Source organism: Rutidosis leptorrhynchoides, chromosome 1, assembly GCF_046630445.1.
Source record: "Rutidosis leptorrhynchoides isolate AG116_Rl617_1_P2 chromosome 1, CSIRO_AGI_Rlap_v1, whole genome shotgun sequence".
Lineage (NCBI taxonomy): Eukaryota > Viridiplantae > Streptophyta > Magnoliopsida > Asterales > Asteraceae > Rutidosis > Rutidosis leptorrhynchoides.
Window position 1 is genome coordinate 575,156,439 of NC_092333.1, and position 19,959 is coordinate 575,176,397.

General features: G+C 33.1%; 1 protein-coding gene across 1 annotated transcript; it reads right to left on the bottom strand.

The window, feature by feature from the left end:
• Positions 1-552: 552 nt before the first annotated feature.
• Positions 553-3,477, bottom strand: LOC139882262 (BTB/POZ domain-containing protein At4g08455). The gene is made up of 2 exons (XM_071866624.1): positions 3,016-3,477; positions 553-1,163 (listed from the first exon to the last, which is right to left on the bottom strand). The coding sequence occupies exons 1-2, from the start codon at positions 3,397-3,399 to the stop codon at positions 669-671; spliced, it is 879 nt and encodes a 292-aa protein (XP_071722725.1). The 5' UTR covers positions 3,400-3,477; the 3' UTR covers positions 553-668.
• Positions 3,478-19,959: the final 16,482 nt, after the last annotated feature.

Genomic DNA, 19,959 nt, shown 5'->3' on the forward strand with positions numbered 1-19,959 from the left:
AAATACCCTCACATGCTGGGCACATGATTCAGTTTTAACAGAAAAAATTAACAGTGTTAGTGAAATGGGATACCCTTGCTCCACTTGAAAACCATCGGGACTATCCACACTCAAAACAACTACTTTGTGTATCCATGCAATATGGTACAAACCACAGGGACTATCCGCACAATTTTCTCAATTTTTTATTATATTCGTTTATTTTCGTTTTTTTGGTTTAGAGATAGAAATAGATCTATTTTTTTTTTTTGAGAACTTTTGACTCGCGTTAAAAAAAAGCACACGAACCATTTCAATCGTATGGTTCAAACCACAAGGACCATCCCGCGTAATTGTCCTTTAACAATCATCTACCGACTACTATAAGCCCATATCTATAATTTTCATGACCTTTCTAACTGTTTCTACCATTTCGCATAGGTTATCTACATAAACATTTTCACCTCTAACTAACAAAAATACAAAACATGATATACGTTGGCAAATGAAGCTATTCTACTTGTAGCAGGTAGGTAGAACACATGTTCATAACTTCAAAAAAAACATGAGCAATTAGACTTTAAAAGTCAAATTTATATTTGATCTTAAAATGGTCAAGTGCACGCAAAGTCGCAAACACATCAGCAAAGTAGTAGCTAGCATTTACATAAACGTTGCTAAACACACTTCTAAAGAGCAAGATCTCGACGCTTTGTTACCTTATCATCATGACTAGTTGAAGCAGCAGCAGTATTAACCTGTTTAGACAAATAAGCTTCATAAATATCCACAACTAGCCTTGGATCTTTCTCCACGAGCTCTATATACTCTTCACGCTTACTTAGCTTATCCATGTTGTCCAAAATCAACGATAATGAAGCATCAAGCAAAGTTTTTGCATTATGCTGATGAGCAAATGAGTAATTCATAAGTGAACTTTCCCAGTTGAGTTTCGATATCAAGAATTTCTCACAGTAGGCTTTTAGATGCTTCACTTCGTATTTGTCGGCTAAAATCAAAAGATCACATGCCAAGTCATCATCAAGAGATGTTTCAGCTGTGTAGAGAAAGTTGACAAATGCACGCAAGGCATCGTATGAAACGTCACTTAATTTGATTGTGCCACTTAGGCTTTCTTCCATTTCGGTTTCAAGCATAGCTCTGAACACTGGTGAACGGCTTGCCTGATTAGGAAAATAGACATAAATAAGAACTTGCATATACATAAATTAAATAATACGGAGTAACTGTAAATAAATGATAATCATTTCATTTAGAAAAATGCCTACACTTGCAAAATGGATTCAAGCATTTCACTTTACTTATTCTTCAGGGCTGTGTATGCGGGTAAGAAAAAAAATCTACAACGTACATAAACATTCTTCATCCATCTTTTAATGACGCATTAAATATTATAACAAATACTCTAGTCTGAAAATGTAGTAAGCATTAAAGTTCCCAGTATTAAATTGATTACATTAAGTGATTTAGGAAGCTGGATGCACTGAACATAAGCTTTGAAAACTTTCACGGCATTCGACATTTTAACCTACCTCCTTAACTTTTTAAGAATGTAGATATTATTTCACTTTTTTAAACCTTATATATAAACGTAAGTCAAATAGTCTCTTTCATATGTAAATGATTCGATTGTAATGAGACAAAAAGTAGGCAAGCTTTGAACAACTTTTGTTTAGACTCTTATATGAAGAATGAGTTACTAACTTAAATGTTATCACACAAACGATCACTAGCCTGTAGATTACACAATGAGAAGTATGATAAGACTCTTTGGCCACATAATGACAATAATGCAAAAACTCAGTAGAAGTCACCTAACACTAACAGGAGTAACTAATAGAAGTGGCAAAATGAGCAGATCATGTCTATATGATTTTAGGATATATAAATATATAGTTCGATATCAATGTAAACGGCATAACCTGAGCAAGTGTCTAGGAGACTAGGACCCATGAACCCATGAGTTGGAACATGCTCATTATGCTGAGAGAGACTGACTCAGCCATTAACAATTATTAGAATATAGAACTACAAACATCATACATACACGGAGTAAATATTCAATAAATCTACCATAATACTTTGAATTGTGACAAGGTTGTCCATACTATGTTGAATATTTATCGACTCATAATCTTGTTTATAAGTGACCTTAAGCAGGGATCCAGTGGTTCTATAAAAAACCAGATACATGCTTCATGAAAAAAAAGGCAGAGATACAATTTTTGAAGCTAACAAGTAGAACTTAAGTCATAAGAAAGACCATGGGAGGTTGCAGACTTTTAAACAACATGAAAGAATCATAGTGCATACAGAGATAGAATATAATTAAAAGAAGCTGGACTTCATTAAGAATCCATAGTTGCATTGTAGAGAGAAATGAATACCAACAATAACAAAAACCTTTCAAGCTTAGCTATAAGAACTATTGTTTAGTCTTGGGTATGATCCACCAGTTATGCAATGTTACCTTCATTTTTAAAACTGTAGTGAATGATTGTCAAATGGTTCTTTTCGGTTTCATAATTCACGCCACTATGAGTCTAAGACTATCAAAAACATCATTTCAGACATATGTGCAAAATTAACTTATCACATCATACTATGAATATGAATCTATGATCCATGATATTCTCATTATACCTGTAAACAAACCAATCAAACACAAAAAAGCTTTGTCCACATTCGTTCGTTTAACTTTAGTCGCACTACTGAACAGAACAGCTCATGAGCTAACCGAAAAAGAACTGTTCTCGTGTTTGTTCATAAAGAAACTTAGATTAAACATATAATAAGGCTAACGATAAAAATATGAAACCAAATTGAAAGATATCAGGGGTTAAATAACAGAGAGGAGTAAACAATTATAGTTGAATATAAGTATCATACAAATATACACGAGCTCGAGCAACTCACTATAATCGAACAGCTGTATATACATATAAACACACACAATTTAATAAACCTCAACAAAAATATAATAATCTATAGTCATTAGAGGGAACAATTACTAACCAGGAGGGACTTATTAGCCGGAACAGGAACCGAATTAGCAACGGGTTTACCCGAATCCAAATCAACAGCAACCAAAACGACATCGGTGAAGCAAGGAACAGTAGATCGGTGTGAATGGTGGGGACGGGAGTCAAGTGGGCCCCAAAACTTAAGAAAATTAACTTTGGATTTCAATTCTTCGATTTCACGCTTTAATTCTTGTTCAGTCTCGCTTGCTTCCTCATAACATTCTCTGCAAGTACCGGCGTCATCAGCATCGTACTCGTCTTTACAGGATACGCATTTCATCATATCTGATGACGTGGAGTCGTCGTCGCTATCGTCTTCTTCCGTTAGGTCGTCGGCTGGTGGCGGCCGGTGGTGACGGTGGGTGTGACGTATCATTTTGCCTTGTGGAATATGTTTTGTTGAGGTGTGTGTAATTATTGGTAAAGTTAGAAAGTAAAAGGTGGGACCATCTAATATAATATGACCACCATAAGTCCATAACCTTGGTTCCTAGACATTTATTTGTGATATTTGAATAACAAAAAAATAATATTGAGATGTTTTGAAATGCGAGGTGATCATCTACACTTTTATCTTATAAATTTATTATTACTAGTTTAGTGACTCGTAAATTTACGGGTTTAGTTAAAAACTATTGTGAAAAATTGCTACCTCGATGGCTTGGTAAAGAACAAATATAACATCCAGCATTGAGTACATATTGTCATACAAAGCCATATAAACATAATACGTAGTACTTCAAAACATGTACCACTTTAAAAGGAAATAGGTCAAATGTATCAGCCATGAGAGTGATATAATCACCAACAGATGCACTTGATATCTAAATCAGCTGCAATAAAATATCAAAATTAACTGGTTCATAATTAACATATGCAAAGTAAATGATACCATTTAAAAGTTCAATGAAGTATCTAATTTCACTATCTTCATGAAGCAGGTAATATTTTCATCTTTCATTTCATTTAAGCATATGATCAAACACATGGTGGTCATAAAAATAATCTTACACATGTAAATCTCTAGCTCACTGTTTCAACAAAGCTTGCAATGAAATAAAAACCATTAAAAGATGCATGAACTTACACATTATAAGTTATTCATCACACACATACTACGTATCCAAAATCGTCAACCTTTTAATAAACATAAAATTATGCAAAAACTGAGTTTTTTAATTTATAAAAGAGAAAAGGGATGAGAGATTGAGATACCAAATATATATATATAAAAAAAAGCACGAAATCGAAACAATGTGAAATCAACAAAACTAACCTTAAAGTAGATAATAAAGTCAAGTATCCACAACTTTTTGGTTCCTGCTAAACATTATTAATTCAAGGTAATAAAAAAGCAAATCATTCAGACAGAAAAAAAAGAGACCCTAATGTTGATAAAAGATCAAATACTTACCCTAAATTATCATTACACCCAGATTATAACTGAAAAGCACGAAATCAAAATAATACGGAGTCAAGATGAAGAAGAAGAGAAACATAATAAATTTTAGAAATGAGGAATAAATAGAGCTGCTGGATTTTGAGATAGTGATGCAATTTTAAGATAAGCTAATGGAAGGAAAAATAAGCTATTTTTTGGGGCAGTGTAATTTTTGGAGCAGTGTAATTTTTGAGGTAATCAATGAAGAGTGATTTTTTAGGCAGTGTAATGATGGATATATCTTACATGTGATCTGAAAAGAAACAATTATAATACGCAGTATAATTTTATGTATAGTATTATAGATTAAATTTATGACATCATCAAATTATCATTTTACAACCCTTAAAACATATCTTACAATCTTTATAAGCACATCATGACATCAGCGTAAACTCCCTTTTATTATATAGTATAGAATATATTGTTAAATTGATTTAGAAAATTAAACTTATATTATTATTTTAAATATAATTAATTAAGGGTATAGTAATAAATTAGGTATATATGAATTAAAAAGTAGTGTGTGATAATCACCTTCCTTATCATTAAAGAATATATCAATTTTGAATAGTTTAATACATATTATAAAAGGAAAGTGATGCCCACACACTAATCATTAAATTCATTTCTTTAATATTATCCTTCTTATATTTTAATAACACAATTCAAACAATCATAGTTTTTATTTATCTGTTTACCGGGTTATTATCAATCATTCTTTATTCATACAGTTTATTCAAAACTATTATCAAACAACTTATTTTTATTTAAGTACAAGTTCAATCAGAACCTTGATATTATTCAGAAGCATTTACTGTTAACTAGTAACTCTGTTTTATCAAAAGCGCTCATTATTAGGTAACAAAAATTACTACATCAGTTACATGAGTTCTAAAGACGATGGAGTATAACAATTATAATTAAGTGAATATATGATATTCACATACTGTAAACATGATATATGTATGTAAACGCTCTCAAAAATCCATATCTCAAAGCTTCCCCAACGACAACTATACAAAACAAAATCATATACCCCAACACACTTCAACCCTAAACCACCACATCTCCCCCAACCCACCCCGAAATTCACCACTCCACCACAGCAACTCCCTTACTCAACCTTTCAATCCAACACAATAACAAGTCTCAACCTTAACCCTACATAAATTTCTTCAAACAACTATCAAAACACCTCCTCCCCTGTTGTCTCATAACCCGGCCTGGCTGAAATCGTTTCTAATGCTCTCCAAATCTGACTTCTTCTCCTCGACTTAGGGATTTTGAAAATATCCCGGGACTTGTTGTTGATAACCTCCCCTCAACCCCACAGAATTGTTATTTTGTCGTTGACCTTACGGGTTGTAAGGGTTGTTGAAATTTCTGTTGTACTGAGCTCTACCTTGAAACTGATTGTTGTTCCTTTGAGTAATGTGGGCGATATCTTTCTTTTGACCCATAATCAACCCATCATGACAATCCTTAGCTAAATGGAGACACCCGCAATACTCACATCCTACCTTCATACCATGGATGTCCTTATTGATCTTCTTCATTTGCCTAGTTATACCATCCAACTGTGCACTCAACGACCCAAAATCGTCATAAGCACTGACGCTGGTGACTGTAGCAGAACGAGTTTCCACTCTTTCCTGATGCCGTTCATGGGAGTAAGCGGCTTGCTTTTCGATTATGTCATAAGCATGTTGTTCAATTTTATCCATAATTGAACCTACCGTGGCTTGGTCAATCTGAATTCGGGTGCTCACGTCACACCCCTTGTAGAAAATCTGAACCTTTTGGAAGGTGCCTAACCCGTGCTGTGTACACCCTCTCAACATCTTACCAAACAAATTACAAGCCTCATACAACATTTCTATCGGATTTTAACTGAATTGAGTTATCTCGGCTCGAAGTCTAGCCGCCATTGATGCCAAAAAAACTTTCGTAGAAATCGCTCCACTAAACCATCCCAAGTGGCAATCGTACTCTCGAGTAAACCATCCAAGCAATCACGTGTTTCTCCCTTGAGCGTCCAAGGGAAAAATCTCATATAAATCACTTGGTCTGTAACCTCATTCGGCTTAAAAAGGTCGCAAATTCCTTCAAAAGTACGAAGGTATATGCTCGTCAACATCTTCCTTTATGTTTCCTCTGAACTGACACTGATTACTTATCAAGTGGAGACTAGGTCCTATTATTTCAAACTCTTCACACACAGGAGGTTGGGAAATAGCACTGCCTTGGCTGGTTCTGGTAGCCTTCATCTTGGCTGCCATTAAATGTTGTTGATCTGCCATTTCAGTAGTAGGTAAATCACTCGTTGAACCAAAATCCATTGTAACAGGTTGTTCACTATTCACACTCCATAATTCTTTTTGGTTCTAAAAGTGGCGTAAGCAGTTAAGAATCAGATGAACGAGTGTGTAGCATACACTACTTGTAATCCGTCAAAACACAAACACTAAACCGATTACAAGCACCGACACTAAATAGAATAAAAACTAATAACAAATAACTAAAAAAACAAAAAAAAAATGACCCACTCAAATCACAACTAGCAAACAATCTCAAAAAGACCCAATTGTCCCCGACAACAGCGCCAAAACTAATTGTGTAAAATCGAGTATAAATTTATGAATGGAAAATTACCAAAATAGAGAATAAAATAGAACTAGGCAAGTGTACCTAATCGTATACTTGTACATTTGGTTAATTAATTAATATAGTGGTTCCCAATTTTTATGAGGGAGTGAAATGCCCCGTCCTAATCCATCTGGACGAAGTCCATATCGATTACAAACGATTCACAATAGTTGATTACATCGCGAGGTACTTGACCTCTATATGGTACATTTTACAAACATCGCATTCGTTTTTAAAAGACAAACTTTCATTTCATCGAAAATTGACGGCATGCATACCATTTCATAATATATCAAACTATAAATGACTTAATAATATTCTTGATGAACTCAACGACTCGAATGCAACGTCTTTTGAAATATGCCATGAATGACTCTAAGTAATATCTCTAAAATGAGCAAATGCACAGCGGAAGATTTCTTTCATACCTGAGAATAAACATGCTTTCAAGTGTCAACCAAAAGGTTGGTGAGTTCATTAGTTTATCATAATCGATCATTTTCATAATTTTAATAGACCACAAGATTTCAATTTTTCCATAAATATATATATCTCATATCAGGCATTTCGTAAACTACATAGAGATCAAAAATCATTCATATGGTGAACACCTGGTAACCGACCTTAACAAGATACATATAGAATATCCCCATCATTCCGGGACACCCGTCAGACATGATAAACTCGAAGTACTAAAGCATTCCAAATTCTAGAATGGGGGTTGTTAGTTCCCGTAGATCTACCTTTAGGATTCGCGTCAATTAGGGGTGCACTAATTCTCAAAATTAGTGATGTTCCCTAATTCTTAGATTACCAGACTAAAAAGGGGCATATTCGGTTTAATAATCCAGCCATAGAATGTAGTTTCATTTACTTGTGTCTATTTCGTAAAACAGTTATAAAAGCAGCGCACGTATTCTCAGTCCCAAAAATATATATTGCAAAAGCATTTAAAAAGGGAGCAAATGAAACTCACAATACTGTATTTTGTAGTAAAAATACATATGACGACATTGAACAATGCAGGGTTGGCCTCGGATTCACGAACCTATATCAATTATATATATTAATACATTATAATATAAATCAACTAAGTTTATATATATTTTTGTTATGTATTAAGATTAATATCTTTATATATAATTTTGTTAATGCTTATAATATGTTATAATACCTATTTGATATATAATTTAATTAATGTTATAATAATAATATATTAGTTAATATATTAAAACATAGTAGTTTGTAATATTAGTTATACTTATGTTATATGTAATAATTATATTTTACATAGATAATACTTATTGTAATAATAATAATAATACTAATAGTAATATCAGTAATACTAATCATGATAATAATAATAATAATGTTAAAATGATAATATAAATGTTAAAAATAATAGTGATAATTATAATAATAACACTAATTATAATATTCATGAAATTAATAATAATAGAAATTTTCATAAAATTACTAGTAATTAATAATATTGATAAATAAAATCATGATAATTTTAATAATAATGATATTTTTAATAATAATATTGATTTTAATAAAAACAATATCAATAGTAAATATGATTATCATTTATCAAAATTTATATTTATAAACATAATATTATCATTTTCTTACTTTATAATTCTGTAATTTTTAGTGACCATATATATAATCTTAATCTTCATAATCATATTTCCATATTAATTTTCATTATAACCATAAACCTAATTATCTTATAATAACTATACTTCTAATATTTAACATATCGAATTTCATTTTCATTCTCATATCGAGTTGTTATATCATAACCATAATAATAATAATATTAATAATAATAACTATAATAATAATGATATGATATTAATAATAATAATAATAATAATAATAATAATAATAATAATAATAATAATAATAATAATAATAATAATAATAATAGAATTAAAAATAAGAGTGTATACCCCTTCAAAAGCTTTTCTAAAAAGAAATGCCCTAGACCGGGCTCGAACCCGCGACCTCCCGTTCACTCAACAAGTACCTAACCATTCTTCCATGACCATTTTTCTGAATTATTCTGTACCCATAATATTTTTAACCCTTTAAAATCCCAATTCAAAGCCTGGCCCAACATTTAAACACTTGAAGCCCAAATTTAATCCATGAGCCCATGTTGCTAAATAGATAAAAAAAAAAAAAGTGCAGCAGCTAGTTTCAAACCCAGGACCCTTCGTTTACACTCAACATACCCAACCATCTCTTCTATTATGTTTTTCTGATATATGCTATATTAATTTAAATATGAACCAAGCTTACTGTGTTCTTCTTCTTCATTAGGAATTAATCGACCCAAAACTAGTTTTCCAATCTTCACATCAATGATTCTAATACTTCAAATTCTTAATGAATAATCGATACACAAAGTTTATATTAATTGAAAAAAAATAAATAAAAAAAATTAAAACAAGTGCTGCTGCCGTCGACTTAAAAAAAAAAATTAAAGATTTCACAATTGAGGTTGTTTTGGACAAAGTTTATAACATGAGTTTGATTTTAAATCTATATTAGAAACTATAGGAATCGTTAATTGAAGTTGAAACATAAATACGAACTCGAATTTCTTCAAGAACAATTTCGTTGACTTTTTGAAAAATAACTTTGACTTCGAAATTCGATCTCAATTCTACAAGTTTTGATTTGATACTTTCCAAAAAGTTTCACGAGAAGAAAATAAGTGTTTCTACAATTTTAGTTTTCCTTGAATCTTTAGAAATCAGTCGTGAAGCCAAATGGGTCAAAGATGAATATGAACACCAAATTTAATCGAATTCTCTGTGAATATGTTACTGTGAAGATAAAATGATGATTTATGAGGTTTAGGAATCATTATGTGGACAAATTACAGTAACTAATTCGTATTGAAAAGCTTTGAAAATGGATTTTCGATTTTGTGGGTGTCTCGGATGAATGAGGGTCGATCAGGAGTTGTTTCTATTATTTTTTTTTCTCTGATAGAAAGGATTCAAGCATTTGGTATTTGAGATAGATAAAGAGAAACTTAACTGATTTCCATCAATTATATGAGGTAGGGTTATACAAGTGGACATAAGGTCACAGGTACACAGGAGGATGAATAAGAAGTTAAAACTGATTTTGATATATACAGAATTCGCATAATTATTGTCTTTATTCTATTTATTTTATTTTTTAATTAATATTAATAAATATATAATAATAATAACAATATTGATAAAGATCCTAATAATAATAAGTGGTAAAAAAATAATAATATGATAATATTAATAATAACAAAATTGATAATAATTATAAGTTTAAAAATAATTAATAATAATGATAAAATAATAAAATTATGTTTAGAGAGATTCATGGTTTTGAGTTGAACAATATAAATAAATTTGATTTATTATATGTGAGTTGCTCGACTAGTCAGAAGAGAAAAGCAAGTTTGATGGATTCTTTCATTGGGTGTATATATGTATATATGATAAGAATGTGATGGTGGATATAGATTAATATTTATAATAATCATCTAACAGTAAATCACAAATTACACAAATGTGCACAATCAACAACAGTATTGTAGCCTTTCCTTTGGCTCTTTCTACCGACGATTTTAACACGAAGGGTATATCGTGGTCCGTTGTTAAAAAGTGGCGGATAAAAGTCTTCGGAAAAATCCCAAATTTTAAAATTAACTATATTTATTTATTTTGGTCATTATGGTATAAAATTCTATCATAAATTATTAAATAAAAATTACATTAATTATTTACTCCCAACCCCTAAGTAAAATATAAATTTTTTTAAAATTAAACAATAGTTCCTAATTATATTTTTAATAAGCCTATGGTTTATATAACTCATTTTCGGATCACCGTTTATTTTAAAATCATATAAGTTTGAATTCATCTTATTTAATATCAATCGGAACATCAAACGAGTATTACAATCATTAAATATTTATTTTTAATATACTTTATATATATGTATTTATTTTAGTAATAATATTATATTATATTTTTTTATTTTACATAGTTAACTAAAGCATATAGCATTTTAAATATAGACTTCAAATATATACATATCTATATATATATATTGAAATATATATTTATCTATTTACAAATAGTTGTTCATGAATCGGCGAGAACAGTCGAAGGTCAATTGAATATATGAAAATAGTTCAAAAATTGTGAAACTTGACATTACAGACTTTGCTTATCGTGTCGAAATCATACAAAGATTAAGTTTAAATTTGGTCGAAAATCTCCAGGTCGTCACAGGGAGTATGTCATTGTTGCATGTTTAGTCCTGTGTTAATCCTAGGAAGGAAGTGTTGATGTGACACTGATGTGGGAGCTAGTCTTAGGGAGGAAGTATGCCATTTTTAGGAGCACTCTTATTATTATTATTATTATTATTATTATTATTATTATTATTATTATTATTATTATTATTATTATTATTATTATTATTATTATTACTAGTACTAGCTTAATGCCCGCGAATTCGAAGAGCTTTTTATGAGACTAATCAAGAATAAAATTTGAAACTCCCTAAACTGATATTCTAAATATCGGGAACAAATAAATTCTCAAACTACCCAAAATCCATTTAACAAGTGTGATTCTTCCTCCGATTAACAAAAGATTAACTCTCCATCTAGATAACTTAGCATGAATTTTATCAATTAAAACATTTCATCCTTCAATAAAATTCTTGTTGGTTCCAAAAGGAATACCAAGGTAAGTTTTTGTGCCAACTCCACAACCAGCGTAATTTGCAAACGAGTGTAAATTGTCATAACCCGTCCTTAACCATAAGAACGTGTTAGATAACGTATGATTTCATTGCGAGGTATTGACCTCTATATGCGACATTTTTAAAAGAGAAACTGCATATATTATACATTACAAACCATAACCATTATTTTTGTTACAAGCTTTAGACAATAAAAAGATGATTATCGTTTAGCGATAATCTTCGACTTACAAACTTTACATATAATGATAACAACACGATTTCGAGCATATTTTACAACACAAATCCTTGGGTATGCAGTTTTATTTTTGACACAAATATGCGTACGCAAGGTCCTGCTCAAATTCAACATAATGCAGCGGAAGCTTTAGTAATCACCTGAGAATAGACATGTTTTAAAAGGTCAACATAAAGTTGGTGAGATATAGGTTTAATGCCGGCAGCAATATATATATATAGACCACAAGATTTCGTATATAAACAGTTTAATAAAAATATTCTAAGTGGTTGAGCACTTGGTAACCATACTTAACATTTAATCACGTCGCATATTCCCTTTATTATGAAATCTTACTACACCGTACCAAGTGTAGTCACGAAACGAAGTACTGTGCAACCGTTGAATACTGGTCGTCCAGTCCGGTTGGGGTTGTCAGGCCCGATAGATCTATCAACAGGATTCGCGTTTACAATACCGCTGTAAATAACAGTTACCAAGCTACAGGGAAGTATGCCAGTGGTACAACTCAACGTAGAATATATTTTTCAGTTACTTGTGTCCATAACGTAAAACATAAAATACATGTATTCTCATCCCGAAATATTTAGAGTTTAAAAGTGGGACTATATACTCACTGTTGTCTTGAAGATATATATAATTTGACTTGGTCTCCGGTTGATATCACGAACCTATCCATATATAATATATCAATACCTTTTCTTTTTAAACAAACGTCACATATATATACTTGTTATACTTTTAATACTTTGAATAATTCCTTAGTCCGTAGTTAGCAGTTCGTTGTTAGTAATTCAATTTTAATGGTTCATTTTTAGATGTTTAATATACCCGCAATGAAATAAATAAAACCCCCTAACGAAATAAATAAAACCCCATCGTATATGTATTGGTCGAGATTAATCTTGACCCACGGTACCGGTGTTGTCAAATGACGTGTTGCGTACATAAAGTACCGGTGTTGTCAAATGACGTGTTGCGTACAATCATGGGATCTTATGATTAATCTTCTCGTGTTGTTTACGGGTGATCCTGAACCATATAAAATTGAATTATAAGTACATATATATAAAATATCATGTTAACTTAAAAAGATGTGATTTATTTAATTTTTCCCAATTATTTTCGTGGCTAAACTAGTCTTGGATATCCGATTTTGTTTCGGTCATAGTTTCTTCGTTACAACTCCGTTTTCGTTGATTCAGCTTGCCATATCCTTGGATCGAGTCCCTCTTTAAGACTATGAACTGTAAATACCTTAGTTTGTATTCAAAATCACACGGCATAGGTCAAACTTTAGTGAAACTTATGAAGTTAATCATTTTCCATCATGTTAACAACCTTAAATGATTATTTTTCTAAAAATACTTATACTTTGAGTTAAATCATGAAATTTTTATGTGTTAACATATTCATAGTAAATATCAATTTTCCAGAAAATAAGCCTCCAATTCAAAGTTCAAAATACTTTTTAATTATCCAACCCAAAACAGCCCCCGGTTACACTCCGACACCGTAGATTCAGTTTTAAGGTGTTCTTTGAAAAACCAAGTTATACCTTGTTAAATTAGCATATATTTAAGTTATATTACAGGTCTTGAAGTATTTTAAAAGTTAAGTTAGAAGGATCTATTTAGTTTGCAAACAAGTTTGAAAACATTCAAACTATGTTCTTGTTGTTAAAATTTTATACCATAAAATAAGATAGCTATATATATATGAATTGAATAAGGTTATGAACATAGATTCTACCTCAAGTTCCTTGGACAAGGTTGTTGTAAAAGAGGAGTAAGAACCTAGAACCAAAAGGGTGATGGAAGTGGATGAAAGATTGGAAGTAAGTTGGTGTTCTTGGAAGGATTTCTTGAAGTGTTTTTTGTAAGGTTTTCTTATGAGGTTTAAGTGTTGTTTTTGAAGCTAAATGATGGGGAAAATGCTTGGAGATGATCAAGTATGAAGTTAAGAGTATTTTGAGAGAGAAATGGAAGTGTAAGTATGAGAAAATGGGGTGAAGAAATGGTGTGCATGCATAAAAACGTTTTTAGGTTATAAAGGAAAAAAAAGATACCTAACTTTGTTTTCTTGCTAAATAATTCATGCTACTTGACAAATGGTTGGTTCCACATGTTTCTTAATCATTTAAGGCTGCTAAGGAGCAGATTTTTATTGGTATATACCAATAGTAAATACATCTAGAAGCTGCGTATGATACGGGTACATATACCCTAGGTATACGTATAGAAATCTTTGAGAAAACGGAACGAGGATTCAAATATAGTTATCTTTTGTAAATATACTTATATTGTTTTATGTATTTAAGTCTTTAAAAGTGATTAAATACATTACTTATACGATATATGTATAAACATTATAGGTCATAAGTATTTAAGTCAAATAACGTTACGTATGGTTATCGTTTTGAAAACTTAAGTTAGTAGTTTCAAAATATACTTATAACTTATTGTTATTAATACAAAATGAGATATTAAAACATTCTTAGGTCATGTTAAATATGTATATATACATATATATACATAAACGTATAATTATCATATATTGTATAGTTCGTGATATCATCGGTCAAACTAGACGGTCAAACGTTGTGTAAAACTCTTTTCGAAAAACATAAGTCTCGACAATTTGGATTGCTTATCATGTTGGTAAGGTTTAATTTATGTAAATATTAATCTTATAAGTATAGAACGATCGAAAAAGTGCGGGTCGTTACATTACCTCCCCGTTAAATAAATTTCGTCCCGAAATTTTAAAATTGTACCTATTTTGCGTCATCGAGAAACAAGTGTGGATACTTTTGTTTCATCTGATCCTCCCGTTCCCACGTAAACTCGGGACCTCTTCGAGCATTCCAACGAACCTTAACGATCGGTATGTTGCTCTGCTTGAGCTGTTTAACTTCACGGTCCATGATTTCGATTGGTTCTTCGATGAATTGTAGTTTCTCATCGACATGGATTTCTTCAAGAGGAATGGTGAGATCTTCCTTTGCAAGACACTTCTTAAGGTTCGAGACGTGAAAGGTATTATGTACTCCGGCGAGTTGTTGCGGTAACTCGAGTCGATAAGCTACCGGTCCAATGCGTTCAATAATCTTGAACGGGCCTACGTACCTTGGGTTCAGTTTACCCCTTTTGCCGAAACGTATTACACCTTTCCATGGTGACACTTTTAACATAACCATGTCACCGATCTGAAACTCTAATGGTTTCCTTCGAACATCGGCGTAGCTCTTTTGGCGACTACGGGCTGTTTTCAATCTCTCCTTGATTTGTACAATCTTCTCAGTTGTTTCGTGTATGATCTCGGGACCCGTTAATTGTCGATCTCCTACTTCATTCCAACAGATAGGAGATCTACACTTCCTTCCATACAATGCTTCGAATGGCGCAGCTCCAATGCTCGCATGATAACTATTATTATACGAGAATTCTGCTAACGGTAGATATTTATCCCATCCGTTTCCAAAATCGATCACACATGCCCTGAGCATGTCTTCAAGAGTCTGAATTGTTCTTTCACTCTGCCCGTCGGTTTGCGGATGATATGCGGTACTCATATCCAAACGAGTTCCTAGTGCCTCCTGTAGTGATTGCCAGAACTTTGAGGTAAATCTACTATCACGATCAGATATAATGGAAATAGGTATTCCATGCCTTGAAACTATTTCCTTTATATATAATCGTAATAATTTATCCATTCTATCCATTTCCTTTATAGGCAAGAAATGTGCAGATTTGGTAAGACGATCAACAATTACCCAAATAGTGTCGTATCCCCAGGCAGTCTTTGGTAACTTCGTGATGAAATCCATGGTAATACCGTCCCATTTCCATTCTGGGATTTCTGGTTGTTGAAGTAATCCTGACGGCTTTTGGTGTTCTGCTTTGACTTTGGAACAAGTTAAACACTCCCCAACATATGTTGCAACGTCTGTCTTTAAATTAGGCCACCAATAATGCGTCTTAAGATCTTGATACATCTTTCCAACTCCAGGATGTATCGAGTATCTTGTCTTATGTGCCTCATTCAATATCAACTTCCTTAATCCACCCAACTTCGGTACCCAAATACGGTTTGCAAAATATCGAATTCCGTCTTCCCGTATAACGAGTTGCTTCTCATACTTCTTCATTATTTCATTTCTTATGTTTTCTTTAGTAAGTGCTTCTCGTTGAACTTCTTTGATTTGTGAGTTGAGATTCATGCGAATTTTTATGTTCATCGCTCGTACTCGAATTGGTTCTCGTTCCTTTCTGCTTAGAGCATCGGCCACCATGTTCACCTTCCCGGGATGATAACGAATTTCACAATCATAGTCGTTTATCAGCTCGACCCACCTACGTTGCCTCATGTTCAGCTGTTTTTGATCGAAAATATGTTGAAGGCTTTTATGATCAGTAAACACGGTGCATTTAACCCCATACAAGTAGTGTCTCCATATCTTCAATGCAAACACGACTGCTCCCAGTTCTAGATCATGCGTCGTATAATTCCGCTCGTGAATCTTTAATTGTCGGGATGCGTATGCAATAACTTTCTTCCGTTGCATAAGAACGCAACCAAAACCTTGTCGCGAAGCGTCACAATATATTTCAAAATCATCGTTCCCTTCTGGTAACGATAAAATAGGCGCCGTAGTCAACTTCTTTTTCAGTAATTGAAATGCACTCTCCTGCTCAGAAGTCCATTCATATTTCTTCCCTTTTTGCGTTAACGCTGTCAACGACTTAGCTATTCGGGAAAAATCTTGAATAAACCTTCTATAATAACCGGCTAAACCCAAAAATTGGCGTATCTGCATTGGTGTCTTAGGAGTCTCCCATTTTTCAATGGCTTCAATTTTTGCTGGATCAACCTGAATTCCTTTGCTACTAACAACGTGGCCAAGAAATTGCACTTCTTTCAACCAGAAAGCACATTTAGAAAATTTAGCATATAGCTGTTCTTTTCTCAACAACTCTAATATCAACCTTAAATGCTGCTCATGCTCTTGCTCACTCTTGGAATAGATAAGAATATCATCAATGAAAACGATAACAAACTTATCTAAATATGGACTACAAACTCGATTCATGAGGTCCATGAATACAGCTGGCGCATTCGTCAATCCAAACGGCATGACCAAAAATTCGTAATGACCGTAGCGTGTCCGAAAAGCAGTTTTCGGTATATCTTCTTCTTTGACACGTAATTGATGATAGCCCGATCTTAGGTCAATTTTCGAGTACACACATGATCCTTGGAGTTGATCAAATAAGTCGTCAATTCTCGGTAGTGGATACCGATTCTTGATAGTTAACTTATTTAATTCACGATAATCTATACACATTCGGAAAGATCCGTCTTTCTTCTTGACGAATAAAATTGGAGCTCCCCACGGTGAAGTACTTGGTCGTATGAATCCACGATCCAGTAATTCTTTTAACTGACTCTGAAGTTCTTTTAACTCGGACGGTGCAAGTCTATATGGAGCACGGGCAACCGGTGCAGCTCCTGGTACAAGATCTATTTGAAATTCTACAGATCTAAATGGAGGTAATCCCGGCAACTCTTCCAGAAATACTTCAGGAAAATCTCTTGCCACAGGCACGGCATTGATGCACTTCTCTTTTTCTTTCTTTTCGACTTTATTAACATGTGCTAAGATAGCATAGCACCCTTTCTTCAAGCACTTTTGAGCTTTCAAATAACTAATGAGTTTTAGCTTTGATTTACCCTTCTCTCCATAAATCATTACTGGCGTTTTATCCTTATGAGGAATGCGAATTGCCTTCTTGGCGCACACAACTTCAGCTCCTATTTTGGACATCCAGTCCATGCCGATTATTACATCAAAACTTCCTAATTCTACGGGTATCAAATCAATCTTAAATGTTTCTCCGGCTAAATTTATTTTACAATCACGGCAAATTTTATCGGCTTTAATTAGTTTACCATTAGCTAACTCAATCATGTACTTAGCATCTAGAGGTAATGATGAACAATTCAATTTAGCCTGAAAGTCTCTACACACGTAACTTCTATCAGCACCAGTATCAAATATAATAGATGCGGATAAGTTATTAATGGTAAACGTACCCGTAACAAGCTCCGGGTCTTCACATGCCTCTCTAGCATTAATAACAAATGCTCTCCCACGTGCAGGTCCGATATTCTTCTCTGGATTCGGGCACTGGCTCTTATAGTGACCTTGTTTTCCACACCCAAAACAAGTAATGGTAGCCAAAGCAGTTCTATTTGCATTGGTGGCAGGAGTCTTGGTACCATTTGTATTTGTAACGAGAGCCCTACAATCTTCAGCAAGATGACCCTTTCGATTACATTTGTTGCATACCACATTACAGTAACCAGAGTGATGTTTGTGGCATCGGTTGCATAAAGGATTTTGTCCTTTATAACCAAAGCTTAAACCACTACCCGCACCTTGCGTGTTTTCTTGTTTCTTAAAAGATTGTTGTTGGTTACCTCGATCATAATTTCCATTCCACTTTCTTTTGTTACCTGATACCTTCACATCAGTATTGGATACTTTCTTATCCATGATGACCTGATCCATTAGCTCGTTTGCCATGGTTATAGCTTCATGAATTGTCTTAGGTTTCGATGCTGTAACATTTGCCTTGACCTTTTTGGGCAAACCATCTTTGTACATTTCAATCTTCCGTTCTTCGGTTGGAACCAATTCAGGACATAGCAAAACTAATTCCATGAATCGCTGATTGTAGTTGGTGATTTCAGTACCAATAACCTTCAGACTTCGTAACTCATCTTCCAACTTCCTAACCTCGTTCCTTGGACAATATTCGTTGATTAACATTGTTTTGAATTCTTCCCACGGAGTATCATAAGCTACATCTCCTCCTACAGCCTTCACATAATTTTTCCACCACGTGAGTGCACTATCTTGTAAAGTGCACGATGCATACTTGGTCATGTCCTTTTCAACACAACCACTGATTTTAAACACAGTCTCCATCTTTTCTATCCACCGGGTTAAACCGATCGGTCCTTCTGTTCCACTGAATGATGAGGGCTTGCAAGCTTGAAAAGTTTTGTAAGTGCACCCCACACGAGGATTTGGGTTAACTGCAGCACCTCTTGCAGCCTCGACCCATAACATTCTGTCGTTTACTCGCTGATTGATGAGTTCCTGGATTTCTTGTTCCGTCATTCGGTTCAATCGCGCCATATTCTTCTATAAGAATGAAAAGAAAATAATTATTCACATGGAATATTATAGATGTAGTGTATATTTACAGTACATTATAGCTTATTAATAATATGAACCAGGTATTATTATAAAAGCCTTTTCTTCTTATTAGCGTTTTATAATTATATCTAGGGTAGTACCTACCCGTTAATGTCCATACTTAATAGCTTAGTACAGAATCAATTACTACCATCTAAATAATACTTAACCATGGAAAATTTTTGCATTTCACACTTCACTATTTTACATATGCTTATCTTACATCGAACATTAAACAAACCACACTAATAATATTATACAAAACATTATATGATCCCATGGTTTAATACGGCAGCGCATCGTTTGGTCTATTTTCTAGGACGTTTAGGTTCAAAGAATCGCTTAACGCTTATCCTGGCTGTCTGCCTATATTTTGGATGTGGGACTAAAGAACTGGATGCCGGGATAGAACGAATAGGAATAGTGGGAATAGGGGTGGTAGTGTCTAGTGGAGTTGGTGCCACATCATCCTTACTAAACTCGGGATTTGAATTTTCTAATTCATTAGCCTTTCGTTTCTTTCCTAGTTCGAACTCGTCTTTTGTAATTTCCTGTATTTCTTCCT

Excerpts from the sequence above, each read along its gene's own strand:
- LOC139882262 (XM_071866624.1), bottom strand. The coding sequence starts at position 3,399 with ATGATACGTCACACCCACCGTCACCACCGGCCGCCACCAGCCGACGAC. Across the intron at positions 1,164-3,015 it reads CGGCTAATAAGTCCCTCCTG|GCAAGCCGTTCACCAGTGTT; the intron begins GTTAGTAATTGT and ends TTTCCTAATCAG.